The sequence below is a fragment of the Cheilinus undulatus genome, linkage group 2 (genome assembly GCF_018320785.1).
Source record: "Cheilinus undulatus linkage group 2, ASM1832078v1, whole genome shotgun sequence".
Taxonomy (NCBI): Eukaryota; Metazoa; Chordata; class Actinopteri; order Labriformes; family Labridae; genus Cheilinus; species Cheilinus undulatus.
This window is the reverse complement of record NC_054866.1, coordinates 649,436-663,483: the sequence shown is the minus strand read 5'-3', so window position 1 is coordinate 663,483 and position 14,048 is coordinate 649,436. Positions and strand designations below refer to the sequence as shown.

General features: G+C 39.6%; 1 protein-coding gene across 1 annotated transcript in view; it reads left to right on the top strand.

Moving 5' to 3' along the window:
• bace2 (beta-secretase 2) overlaps nucleotides 1–14,048 on the top strand; it is a 45,742-nt gene that overhangs the window by 20,084 nt on the left and 11,610 nt on the right. Inside the window, exons 3-8 of the mRNA XM_041812942.1 lie at nucleotides 1,152–1,368; nucleotides 8,609–8,740; nucleotides 11,061–11,195; nucleotides 11,496–11,597; nucleotides 12,014–12,163; nucleotides 12,263–12,431. Of these exons, the coding sequence (XP_041668876.1) occupies nucleotides 1,152–1,368; nucleotides 8,609–8,740; nucleotides 11,061–11,195; nucleotides 11,496–11,597; nucleotides 12,014–12,163; nucleotides 12,263–12,431 (905 nt within the window). The remainder of the gene's footprint in view (nucleotides 1–1,151; nucleotides 1,369–8,608; nucleotides 8,741–11,060; nucleotides 11,196–11,495; nucleotides 11,598–12,013; nucleotides 12,164–12,262; nucleotides 12,432–14,048) is intronic.

The following is a 14,048-nucleotide window of genomic DNA, read 5'->3' as shown; positions in this document are numbered from 1 at the left end:
TGAGCGGTCTGTGACAGTGGCTGTCACAATATACGGTCTACAGCCAAAATGTCTTGAAATTTTGGTTCAGGTTTCTTGATTAGCATCAGAGCTGGAGAAAAAAATTCAGTGGACCTAATCCCCTCCCTCAAACATGTTTGTCCAACTGAGTCACATCAAAGTAAATTTCTTGAAGGTAGCCTAACAAACCTAAATAATTCAGTGGTTGTCTTCTTTGGATTCCACTGTGAGTTAGAGGGATTGCATGCATTGAATTTATGCCAGAAGTAAAGATAGAGTTTGCATAAAACTTACAGAGCTGTCAATTTTTTTCAGTGTTTTGACAAACACTCAGTTTATAGTTTGCTTATTTGTTAGAAAGGTCAACAGAAAGAGGGTCCGTAGGCTAGGCTGTTCTCAGCATAGTGAAGGCAGAATGGCCACTGTAAATAAATCCAGTCTCTTGCTGTGCTTGTACACTGGAGAAAGACAGTAATAATAATAGAAAGTTATAAAGCTGTAACTGTAGCTTAGCTTTAATACACATTTATAGTAGTTCTGTTTATCAATAGTCAGCATTTACAGTGCTTAACAAATGTATTAGACCACCTGTCATATCTGTCTCAGAGACCATCCATCATCATGAAGTGCTTTAATGCAGACTCTTTCATTTTCAGTCAGCTCTCCATGTTTTACCAATTTGAACAGGAATGAGGAATTTCAAACTGAATTCACCCAAATCTGAGCCGGCTCACTGGGCTTCTCTGAGAAGTCAGAAATGAATCAAGCATAACATTCAACCACTAAAACTCATTTTCCTCTTCAGGAATGACAGTAAATAACTATAATTTGACATATTAATCAAGAAATATTCATGTGCTTTACTATTTTTTTTTAGTTTTTTTGTAAATCAGTAAATTGTAAAATTCAGGGATAACAATAATTCTATTTTAGCATTAAAAACATTATTTGGGTTAAAGAGCTTCTACATATTGGTGTATTAACCATTGCAGAAACATACAAATGATTTTGGTATTTACCAGTGTTGTTAATTTAGGACAGCTGTGGCATAAACCTTACCTTGGGTGGTGGTCTAATAAATTTGTTAAGCACTGTATGTCAGAATGAAAAGCCTGTATCTCTTATGTCGGGATGTCTTCCCTTCTGTTTAGCTCCACTACATATGAATCAACTGAACGGACTGTGACAGTCAGGTACACCCAGGGTAACTGGGAAGGTGAACTCGGCATCGACCATGTCTCCCTTCCCAAAGGCCCTAATGGAACCATGATCGTCAACATAGCTGCCATCCTCTCCTCTGATGGCTTTTTTCTTCCTGGGGTCAACTGGCAGGGCATCCTTGGACTGGCCTATCCCATGCTGGCACGGGTGAGACATGCTGACAATTCTGAATATTATTGTTACTGTTTGTAAAGCTTAGATCCCTATCTCAGTGGTTTAAACCCCCACTCTCTTCATCTGAAAACCTGGTAATACTTCTGTTTAGTGGAGATGTTGATCAGTGCAGGTCCAACTCTCCGTCACTGGAGTAGAAGTATTTAAATTCTACTTATTGTGTACAAACTATGCAGAGCTACTATAGTGTTAAATACTGGCAACCCAACTTTTTTTTGGCAGCTCAGATTCCAGAAGTGAATTTCTCCATTCAAATCCCCCTTGAAAAGACGACTATTAATTTCAGTGGAAGCAGGCAGCAGCTAAAATTTGTGTGCAAATTCTCTCTAATAAAAATATGAAAAAAAAAAAAAAGTTAGAAAAAGGTTTTGCTCAGACCCAGGCATATTGATTCTCATAAAAAGTAACTAGTTAAATGTTAGGTATCAGAAAAATGTGAAATTAATTGTAGCTGACATGTGAGTGATAGAAGGGATAGCTGAGTATTGCTCAACATCAACAATGGATGAGTTTGTCTCACTTATTGGATATATCTCCACAAGGAAGAAACGATTAGTAAACGGATGATATCAGGCTCTGTCAGGATTATAAAGAGGTTCTGCATACATTCCAGCTGTCCCGCATGTCTTTCAAATCTCTGAGTAACTCCTCAAACTGAGATCTTATCTTGGTGTGTCTTGGACATTTCACATGACCACAAAAAAGTTTCTTGTTCATGAGTTATTTTCAGCACCCAGCAGAGTGATGCCTTCTCCCCTTATATTAACTTTCACTGGTCTATAGAGCTCTGCATGAGTTTAAATCCTGACATCCTCTGTAGTAATACAGGGCCTATAAAAGTACTCCCCCCCACCGTGGATGTTTTACCCTTTTATTGATTTTATGAAACAGAATAAAACTCTTTAATGTTGAAGTAAATAAAAGATTTCTACACAGTAATGTCAGTTAAACAAAAATATGTAATGTAAAATAAGTGACTGCATAAATATTCACTCCCTGCATGTCAGTATTATGTAGAGTCATCTTTGGCTGCAGTCACAGCTCTGAGTCTGTGTGGATAGGTCTCAGTGGGGCTCAAACATCTGGATTCTTCAATTTTACTCCATTCTCCCTTGCAAAACTAACCAAGCTCTGTCTGGTGACAGGGATCAGGCGTGAACATCCCTTTTCAAGTCCAGCAACAAATTCTCTCTTGGATTGAGGTCTGGGCTTTTGATTCAGTCACTCCAGAACTTTCCCCTTTGTCTTTAAACCAGTGTTTCTCAACTGGTGGGTCGGGACCCAAAAATGGGTCGTGGAGCAATTTCAGTGGGTTGCAAATGTGTGTTGGAAAAAAAACAGAACATCTAATTATACTGTTTATTTTACTCTGTTTTATTGTGATAACGGGTGAATTTAAATGTTTTATCAATATTTTAACCCATTTATCTTCTTTTCTTGCAATAAAAGAGCTACTTTTACCATGTTAATGTAGTAATTTCTCAAGACCTCTGGAAAAGAGGGGTGTAGAACATGTCAGTTTTGCCCTGTCTCATGTTCCTGTCATGAATTCTGTTCCATCCAAGATCTTAAGTGCAACATTTTTATTTACTAAATGTGCATTGTTTAACATTTTTGGAAATTTGGGTCACAATTTTTCATTAAAGATAGTGGTGGGTCCTGAGGCTGGACCAGTTGAGAACCACTGCTTTGAACCATTTCTGTGTAGCTTTCTCTGAATGCTTCGGCTCATTGTCTTACTGGAAGATAAATCTTTTCCCAAGCTGTAGTTCTCCTGCAGACTGACTAAGATTGTCCTCCAGGATTTTCCTTTATTTTGCCACATTCATTTCACCTTTTACCTCTACAAGCCTTCCAGGGCCAGCTGCTGTGGAGCATCCCCACAACACGATGCTGCCACCACCGTGCTTCACAGTGGGGATGGTGTGTTTGTGGTAATGCGTTTGGTGTCCAAAAAAGCCCCGTTTTGGTCTCATCAGACCAAAGAACTTTCTTCCTCTTGACCATGGAGTCTCCCTCATGCCTTCTGGTGAACTCTAGTCCAGATTGAATCTGAGTTTTCTTCAACAGTGTCTTTCTCTTTGCCACTCTCCCATAAAGCTCTGACTGGTGAAGAACCCGGCCAACAGTTGTTGTCTGCAGAGTCTCTCCATCTCAGCTGCTGAAGCTTGGAGCTCCTTCAGAGTAGTCATAGGTGTCTTGGTGTCCTCTCTCACTAGTCTCCTTCTTGCACGCTCACTCAGTGTGTGAGGACGGTCTGATCTAGGCAGATTTACACATGTGACATATTCCTTCATTTCTTCATGATGGATTTAACTGAACTCTGGGGGATGTTCAGAGACTTGGAAATGTTTTTGCATCCATCCCCTGACTCATACTTTTCAATACCCTTTCTCTGAGTTCCTTGGAGTGTTCTTTTGTCTTCATGGTGTAATGGTAGCCAGGAACACTGATTGACCAGTGACCAGGTGATACAGGTGTCTTTATACTAAAATCACGGAGACACATTCAGGGCACTCAGGTGATCTCCTTTTCACTAACTGTGAGACTACTAGCAGCAGTTGGCAGGGCCTCTGTCAGTCACTTTAAAGGGGGTGAATATTTATGCAGTCACTTAATTTACTTTACGCACTTTCTCTCGTTTGTGTCATAGATGTACTGGCCCAAAGGTGCTCAGTGTCAGCTTCCCTTACTGTGAAAATATGGTGTTGATTAGATAAGACTGACGTCAGCTTAAGCTGGCACAATACATTCTTTCATTCAGTGCTAACTAAAGCAACCTTTTGAATCAAATACTGGTGGACTGAGGGGCAGATTTTCCCACATAGGCCACTTTGTGCTCCCCGTGTCTCCTGAGTGTTTTGGTTCATCCTGGCCACAGGCTATTTGTCATGCCTGACATGGTAGCACAACTCTGACATCAAAACCTTCCTGAGGAAAAAAGGAGAAACGACATCCTTTGGAGTAAAAAGGGCCTGCCAAAGGAAATTATCAGTTGTTTGTGGTGAAAACACTGCCTCATTTAATAAAGAATTTCTTCATTAAATCCTGATTAAAGCTGCAGCACAATAATCTAAAAGGTGAGAGAAATTCAACATCAGTACAAGTATTTTAACTGGGGCGGTTAGGGTTAGTGTGTTAATCGCAGTGAGATTAAGGTCTGAAATCAACGTATTAAATCTTTTTAATCACCTTGGCATCTTCCCCGTGTTTCACAGTGAAAAGAGAAAAGTCCACTGCTGCTTAACTTGTTTCTCTTCTCTTTTTAGCTATTTTCTTGACTTTTTATCCCATGCATATTATTTACTGTATATTCCCCATGCTTAGGTTAATGTTATTACCTACAAGAAGTTCTTTATCCTCTTTCAGATAAAAGCAGTATAATTTTTTTCATCCAAAGCAGAAGTAAAATCTTAACCCTTAAAGAAACAGATTTGGCTGGGAGAGTTTTTTTTCTTTTTTTTTTTGCAGTGTTTCTGTAATGTCCTGTTATTTTATTTTAATTTTATCTAACCAAGAAAACCCCATTGAGATCAAAAATGTCCTTTACAAGAGGGTCCTGGACAAGAAGGGCAGCAGCACAATGAACAGAGTCACAGACATGATATATACAGGAACAGTTATAAACACAGGTCAAATGAATCCCAAATCACAGAGCACAGTCATCGGTCAAAACATCCACAACCTAAAGCATCATCATCCAATGCCTTCAATCTACTTTAAAAAAGATTTAGAGACAGCTCCCCTAGACATAGAGTCTCCTGCAGTAGATTCCAGGCTGCAGGAGCCGCGTACCTGAAACTCCTTTTACCCATGTCTGTATTGTAATGGTTGTCTTAAGATGCTCCTTTCTTGCCTGTGTCTTTGTTTGGGACCCCTTGTCAATGAGATGATTCATCTCAAGGGGCTATCCCTGCTATAAATGAAAAAGGTGAATTAAAAGCATGTTTAAGAACTATTGAGAACATCTTTTAGCTTAATTATGTATCCTAACTGTCTAACTTACACAGTAAAAGCAACCAAACATGAACTACTGAAAAAATGTCAATTCTGCCACATTGACTGGGGATCACTGGACATCAGTGTGTCATTTTGTACATGCACTCCTGCATATTTTTCTAGGTATAACGTTAAAGTCTTTGAAGCTGTCTCCTCCTTATGCCATTTCAGACAGTTTTGCTGCCGTGCATGAACCAACACGGTTTTCATACCATGCATGTGTGCTGGCCATGTCTCCCTGCTGTCACAGCCCTTTCTTCATAAGTTTGACCTCAGTAAAACTTCTACAAGTGGCTTGATTCAGTGTACAGCCAAACCATGCCAGGAAAAATTCTGAATAAAATCACTCTGTGGAAACCAGTGTTAATTTCTTTGACTAAAACTATTTGTCGACAGCCTTTCTTTCCATGACAAAAACTGGACGAGACTAACAAAAATAGATCTTTGATGAATAAAACTGACAAATATAGGTTTAGTTTTCGTCAAGAAGACTAAAACTAGACTAAAATGTAATGTTGTTTTCGTGGGACGTTCAAAATCCGTGATATTCCTCCACTGTGGGTAAGTCTGTCTAAATACAATGCATCGATGGCCGTTTTTACACAGATTCCACAATAAAGATGAAAAGGAAAGCCCGTCTCTGTTCCGCAACGAGCAGTTCACACAGGGGGTAACAGAGCAGCACGCGCCCGAGCTTACACACACCCAGCGTCCCGTAATCAGATGGCAGCCACTGCCCGAGTCGCTGCTTTCAATGAAACTCGAAACTCTGGATTTCTCGGTCAAAACTCTGTATTTTCTAAATGAAATATGGGGAAAATAACATGAACATTCATTTTGATCAATTAGATCCAATAGACTTTTTTCCCCTCCATGTTTCTGAGTTGGAGGTCCGACTTTAAGCAGTGTCACAGCGCACATATTTACGTCAGAGGTTGGAAACTTCAGAGTGCCAGGCTCACTTGAACACATCATGGAACTTTTCAGACGCTGCTGTGAGCAGAGATGTGTCTGCTCTCTCCTCTCCTGTACAGAGTGATCAGCTCTCTAACCTCACAGTCTCTCCAGTTAATCCATATTATTCTTTGTTTTATCCCGCTGTTGTTTTCTCCCATGAAATGCTGCTCGATTAAACCACACTGGTTTTTAAATCTCCCATTTTTGGAGACAGTAGCACACACTCACCGTTGTGGAATGCCGTGACGTCCTTTCACACTCAGAAAAGTCTGTTAGGACTCTGATACTACCTCTCGATCCGGATCAGAGGTGGGGCGAGATCGACCCCCCATTGCGGAACAGTCGCTTTCATACAGAACGGCGATGCAGAATGAAGGTGTAACAGACACGGAAAAGAGAGGCAGTGTAGCTTGTATCTCTTCTGCCTCTCAGCTGTAGAAAGCAGGGACCCCAGGTTTGACAGAGTGCAGAGAACACACTGCCGTGATTTAGTACCAGATTTAGGCAAGAGAATAAATGCTTGGACTAAAAATAAAGACTAAAATGTGAGGACTTTTTATGGACTTTAACTAGACTAAAATGTTTTTGAGATTTCGTCGACTAAAACTAAAATGGATTGAAATGACTAAAATGTGACTAAAACTAAAATGCATTTCATTTAAAGACTAACACTAAGACTAAAATTAAAAATAGCTGCCAAAAATTAACACTGGTACAAAGGAAGTTTCTCCAAAGAAATGCTAAACCGGGCTTTTACTTTGAAAAGCACCAACCAGAGGAGGACTTGTACTGTGTTCATCTTGGAACAAAGTAGAGTGGTGTGGAAACAAAGAGCTTCACAAATAGCAGAAGTTTAGAGAACATCTTTATAAAACAGACCCTTTGTCAGGGTCATTAAGAAACTGCTGCAAACATATTCTACCAACATGGACATAAATAGTTGCTATAGTAAGGTAAATATGGCTCTCCACTTATTCTGTCCTGTCTATTTTGTAGGAGAAAAAGAGCGGCACACTGTCTTATCTATCAAGCTGTGTTGCAGTCAAGATGTGCGTCTCACACACCCAGTTTGAAACCACCTTTAGTCAGAGAAGCAGTAATTTAAATAATAAATCTATAAGTTAAGGTTATTTATTTTCTTTTATTTGATTCCCAAATCAAAACACAGGTAAGATTTGCTTCAAAATGTAAATAAGGACAAAAAAAATGTTTTTAAATTAGGGCTGAACCATTTGGGAAAATAATCTAATTGTGTTTTTTTTTTGCCCTCACTGTTGTGATTTGATTAGCAATTATTCCTTAAGTTATATAATATATAATATATAATAAAAAGTATATTCTATATTATAACTAACACAATATTGGATTATTAAAGAGCTGAACAGTTTTGAAAAAATATCTAATTGTGACGAATTTGACGTATTGCAAATTGGATATGAATCGTTAATAAGAAGAAAGGACAAAAATTAAGAAAGTAGGATTGTTTGTAGACTATTCATAAAAAATGGCACTTGAATAATTGCATAATTTTCAATGCATGACATCTCTGTGGCAGAAAAAAGTTTTTAAGTAGTTATTACACAAATTTCAGGTTAAAGAAATATTGCACCTTCTGCAATTTGATGATTGCAGCAGGCCATATTGCGATATAATTTAATTTTGGATTAATTGCCCAGCCCTATTTCAAATACAAAATAATTCGATTTTTGACGTGATTAAAAATTAATAATCATCAATCAAAACCCAGCTGTTAATTCCAGTTGAACAAATAAATCCGCCACAGTTTTAACATTTTCAAACAAATGAATTAAACTATCAGAATAACGATGTATTATATTTTTATTTTCTTTAGAGATGATGGAAATGTAGGAGCAAACAGTGGTGTTTTTGCCACCTGCCTCCCTAGCCCCTTGATCTTAAGATTAGTGTTAAACTTCTTCCTTTTTTCTGAATATTTTAGATTTACTCTTTCTGTTATGCAATGAGTTTTTGAATTCACATGAAATTCCTTTAGAATGGTGCTTTGTTTTTGGGAACCCTTTCTGATGTCTTGTCTTTAATTCCTTCTGGATCAATAAAGCACCTACCTACCTACCTACCTACCTACCTACCTACCCATTAACCAGCCTACCTTCTCTGGCAGAGAGAAATCCACTTACTCTCACTCTTTGTTATCACAAAAACTAGAAGATTAAAGTGAAAGTTGTTAAAATGATTGGAAAAAGTGATTAACTCCATATTTCTGTCTCTCACATAGCCGGACTCATCTGTGGAACCATTTTTCAACTCCATGGTGAGACAGCTGGGCATTCCTGACATCTTCTCCCTCCAGATGTGTGGAGCTGGACTGTCAGCCAGCAGCACAGCAGACCTGGCAGGAGGCAGTCTTGTGAGTCGTTGGGAGAGGCCTTTTAGGGAGAGGTTCTGATAGAAGAAACATATTTAGAGTATGCTTCACTCCTCTCTGTCCTTAGAATGAATTTATAATCTCTGATTCATGTATTTTTGTGATACGGTTTATAAAGATGTCAGAAACTTATTTGAATCATCAGAACTATGTGTATTACTCAGAGAGGGCAGGTGTTTAATGGAGCCTCCTCAGACTAAAATAAGTTTGTTTCTCTTGAATCAGACAGCAGCTGGTTAAATTTAGAGGAGTAATAACAGGTGTTAGGCTCGAGTTTTTAAGATACTGATATCATTGTGGTGAGATATAGGGCAGAATAATATATATATAGATATAGTTTAGCAAACTTCTGCACACTGTTTAGATTACACTAATGCAATGGCAACATTTGTAAAGTGGGTAGAATACCAAGGAGCATGAAAAAGTTATTTTCAAGAAGTGAAACCACCATTTATTTTAGATTCTTCATTAACAAGGTGAAATATTTCAAGCCTATTTTTCTGTCATTATCGATGAGTACGGCTTACAGCTCACAAAAATAAAAAAATCACTCTCTCTAAATATAAGATTATCACATAACACTACTCCAAAAATGGATTTATGATACAGAAATATTGACCTTCTGGAAAATTCTGTTTGCAATTATCACGCAGTAATTTGTTGGAGCTCCTTTAACACAAACTCCTGCATCCATGTGACGTGCCATGGAGCCACCAGACTCTCTACGGGGTTCAGGTCAGACCAGTTGGCTGGCCCATCAAACCCAGTAACACCATGGTCAGTAAACCAGTTTCTGGTAGTTCTGGCTTCACTGTATGACGGTGAAAAGGAAATCAGGATCTTTATAAAGCTTTTCAGCAGATGGAAGCAGGAAAGGCTTTAAAATCTCCTGGTAGACGGCTGACAGCGTTGACTCCGGACTTGATAAAGACCAGTGGACCAACAGCAGCAGATGACATGGACCTCCAAACCATCACTTACTGTGGAGACTGGAAACACTGGACTTCAAGCACCTTGGATTCTGTGCCTCTCTTATCCTCCTCCAGACTCTGGGACCTTGATTTACAAATAAAATTCAAAACTAAGTTTCATCTGAAAACAGGACTTTGGACCACTGAGGAACGGTCCAGTTCTTTTTCTCCTTAGCAAAGGCAAGACAGGATTGGCTCCACACTTGTAGCCTCCTGGACCCGTCTGTGTTGTGGTTCTTGATCCACTGACTCCAATCCAGTCCTTGTGAAGCTCCCCTAAGTTCTTGAATCTGCTTTGTTTGACAATCCTCTGAAGGCTGAACTCATCCCTGCTTCTTTTCTTACCACACTTTTCCCTCCAGTCATCTTTCCATTCTGCTCTGATCCAGCCTCTGAGAACAGCCTGACCTTTCAGCAGTGACCTTCTGTGGCTTACCCTCCTCATGGAGGCTGTCAGTGATTGTTCTCTGGACATTTGTCCAGTCAGTCTTCCCCGTGAACTAGACTTTTCCACAATACTCTCACAAGTTGAGATAGTAGATTTTAGATTTTCATGAGCTGTAAGCCACAACCATCAAGATGAAAACAACAAAAGTCTTGAAATGTTTCACTTTGTATGAGATGAATACATGTAAGTTTTTCTTTCTGCTGTAAATCGCAGGAAAAAAACTCAGACTTTTACACGATAATTTAATCATGAGGTGCACCTGAATTTAAAAAAATCTGTCCCACATGATCGTTGGTGTCTGTACTCTTTGATATCACTTATCATTAAAATAAGGGAGAGTTTAATTGTCTGGAAACACATGGTGTCTGAGAGTACAGAAAATTTAGATGCTGTCATTATTTGAACATGATGTGTTTGCACATTTTAGATTGCCTGCAGGTCTTGAGAGTTAAAATGCAAACATAAAAGTTACTGGGATATGTAGATAATAGATGGATGGGTGTCTTGGATAATTCAGGTGTTTATGTAACAGTTTGATTATTTTTTAATATCCATATTATAAAATATAGATATAAATATGATTTCTGGTTGATTTAGCCAGGTTTAGCTGGTATCATGTCAATTTGAGGTCTTTGTTCGAAGCCAAGTCTAGTTGGACTGGAGTTAATTAAGCTAAGATGGTATCCTGCTGAGGGCGGTCTGTCACTGATGCGGCCTTTCTCGCTGGGTCCCCGTCATGTGACCCACTGATACAGACAGATGGTTATGATGGCAGGGGGCCTTTGTGTGTGTATGCAGTATGTGTGTGTTTTTGTGTTATGGCATGATTATATTAATACTAATAGATGTGTCTAATTGTTCCTGTGATGATATTCTTCCTCAGATCATGGGAGGGGCTGAGCCCACTCAGTACATTGGATCAGTGTGGTACACCCCCATAGTGGAGGAATGGTACTACCAAGTAGAGGTTTTGAAGCTGGAAGTCGGGGACCAGAATCTAGACCTGGACTGCCGGGAGGTAAAGTTCTTTGCTTCTTCGATTTTTCTCATATTATTAAACCAGCCATCACAACACAGACATAAGAGCTGCCTTTGAGCTGGAAGCAGAAACGTCAGCTTTAAGCTGCAGTTTATTTCATCAAGGTAACAAGGAAAAGAAACAGAATCCAAATAGCAGCGCAGCAAGGTCATGCATCCTTTTTTGTTTGTGAAGAACTTCCTCATTTTTTATTATTTATTTTTTATTTGTTTGCTCAAGGTCTTATATAGGAGCCTGTTGAACTGAGACTCCACTGTACTCTTCCTCTCTTCCTTTTAGTATAACATGGATAAAGCTATAGTTGACAGTGGGACGACACTGCTGCGTCTTCCTGTCAACGTTTTCAATGCCGTGGTAGCAGCCATCACACGCGGATCTCTGGTAAGCTGCTGTCTCTTCACAGACAATGATGAAACATGTCAAAGCAGGGGAGGATAACTCGCACTCCCTCCTCAAGGACAGCGTAGCTTTTGGAGAGAGGATGAAGGCTTTCTCTGATGTAAAGATTTGAGTGTGTTTCTGTGCCACTTCTTTTATATGTTTATAGCCAATCTGTTTACACATTTTTCATGTTTTTGTAAATGCACACAAATAATGCTCAAGGTTAATTTGAACCTTGAAGCAAGGTTTTCAGCAAATACACCCATTTCCCTGCAGGTTTATCCCAAGAGGGAAAAATGAAAGAGAACAGCAACACTTGTTTTGGTTCAGTGCTAACCTTCTTTTTCGGTCTGTTTGTCTTAAACTCTGAATTTCCTTCTCTGTCTCTTTTTGTCGTTTGAATCTCTGTGGTCCAGATCCAGGAGTTTTCTTCAGGGTTCTGGGAGGGCACAAAGCTTGCATGCTGGATAAAGGGAGAGACCCCCTGGAGGTTTTTCCCTAAGCTGTCCATCTACCTGAGGGCAACAAACACCAGCCAGTCATTTCGCATCACCATCCTGCCACAGGTGCCTGAGAGCAACCACAGTTCTTCTGCAGTACGCCATACAACACAGTGACCATAATCGGTTCTCACCTGTCGCTGTATATTTGTCTTTTTCTTACAGCTGTACATTCAGCCAATCACAGATGTGGACGGCACTTTAGACTGCTACCGATTTGGCGTGTCTTCCTCATCTAATGGCCTGGTCATAGGTGCTACTGTCATGGAAGGCTTCTATGTGGTGTTTGACCGCTCCAAGCGGAGACTAGGCTTCGCACTAAGCAGTTGTGCAGGTAAGGACTCATGCAGTGTTTTTTAATACTACTGTCTGGTGGTTAGCGATCCTCTGCCGCGTTTCCACCAGGTGATCCTGTTTGATTGAGTATGGTTTGGTTTAGTATGGTCTGGTACGCTGCACACTTTTGTGTTTCCACAGACACCCGCACCCTCACTTGGTTGGCGGGCTGTAAAGGCATAAATGTGAAGTCACATGCAGCGTTGTGACGGTGTCACCAAATAAATGAATTAATGAGTGTATGTGACGAAAGGATAATGAATGGAATGATGAAAATGGCAGGTTTTCTTTGAATATGTAAGAAGAAATTATTCCCTTTATATGTAATGGTATGGAATGGGGGTACCTGCTGTCATTTATCTGTATTAATATGTGATCAAAATAATGAGGAAAAAAAGACGAGATAATATAAGGTGGATGTGTCGTGGGGGAAGAGTCGGAGAAGCAGAGGACCGGGAAAAGAGACAAAGAAGCAGGCATACCTGAAGAATTAGGGCCTGAAAGTAAGATTAAAAAAAAGTAACAAGCTGTCTGGAAAATAAGCATTAAGTTCAAAATAATAAACCGGATAGCGGCTTACCAACAACAACATTGCAACCTTCCTGCTGGACCTCTATGTGCGGACGCTGGAGCATGCGCCGGGAGCCGGACAAAGAAAGGGCTCCCGTGGGATACATTCCTGGGTCTTGGTGAGACCGACTCTTTTTGTACATTTTAGCCTGGTATACCAGTAGCAGCGATCGATTGCATATTTTTGTTTTCGGAGTTTTTTCTATCTGTGGATTTATTGTGTTTTTTTCTTCGTTTCCTGATGGATTAAGGACTATTACGTTTGCTTGCGTCACGGACTTTTAAAACTCTTAAAAGTGATTGGAGAAGAACAAGTTTGCGGTTTTCGTTAGTTTGGGACTTGTATTTTATTTAGAAATCATAAAGACTGTGTTCTAATTATTATTTTGGTTGTGACCCAGTTTTGATCTAACAATACACGCAGTGCGCGCATTGTTTTGGTTGTGATTTATTAAATGTGAAATCTTTTGAATTTATGACGCTGGCTTGAGAGCTTTATTGGTTATTTTGGTTCAGAGCTGTTGTTTATTTAATTGTGAAATATTCTTTACCTAAAAAGGTTTTCTATTTTCCTTAAAAGTTCCCCCTTTGTGTGTGGTTAACGCTGACTTGAGAAAAGGGAAGTGTTACAGCGTGAGTCTGCCGGTCCAGCTGTGGAGTTGTAGAAATGATGGGTGACAGAAATCAGTAGGGAATAAGCAGTAAACAGCTTTATTTCAGCTGAAAGTGCTGTTTTTAATAATTACATCTTGTGTCCATGGTTCAGGAAATGGTGTGGATCTGTGTCGAGTCAAAATATCCCTGATATTAGTCAGTTTTTCCCCTTATTTTCTTACTCCTCACAGAGCAGACTTCCGTGTTTTGAGTTACAGCCTGGAGCTAAGCAGTCGTGTCGCGCACCGTTTTGACGTCAGTACAAACCCCTATTGTTGTGTGTGTAGCTCCACCTTTTTGGGACGGTAGGTAAGATTGATACCAAAAAAGTGGAACAGTATAGGTCGGGGGTTTTTTTGGGGACCCTTTCCAACTTTTGCTATACCTTTCA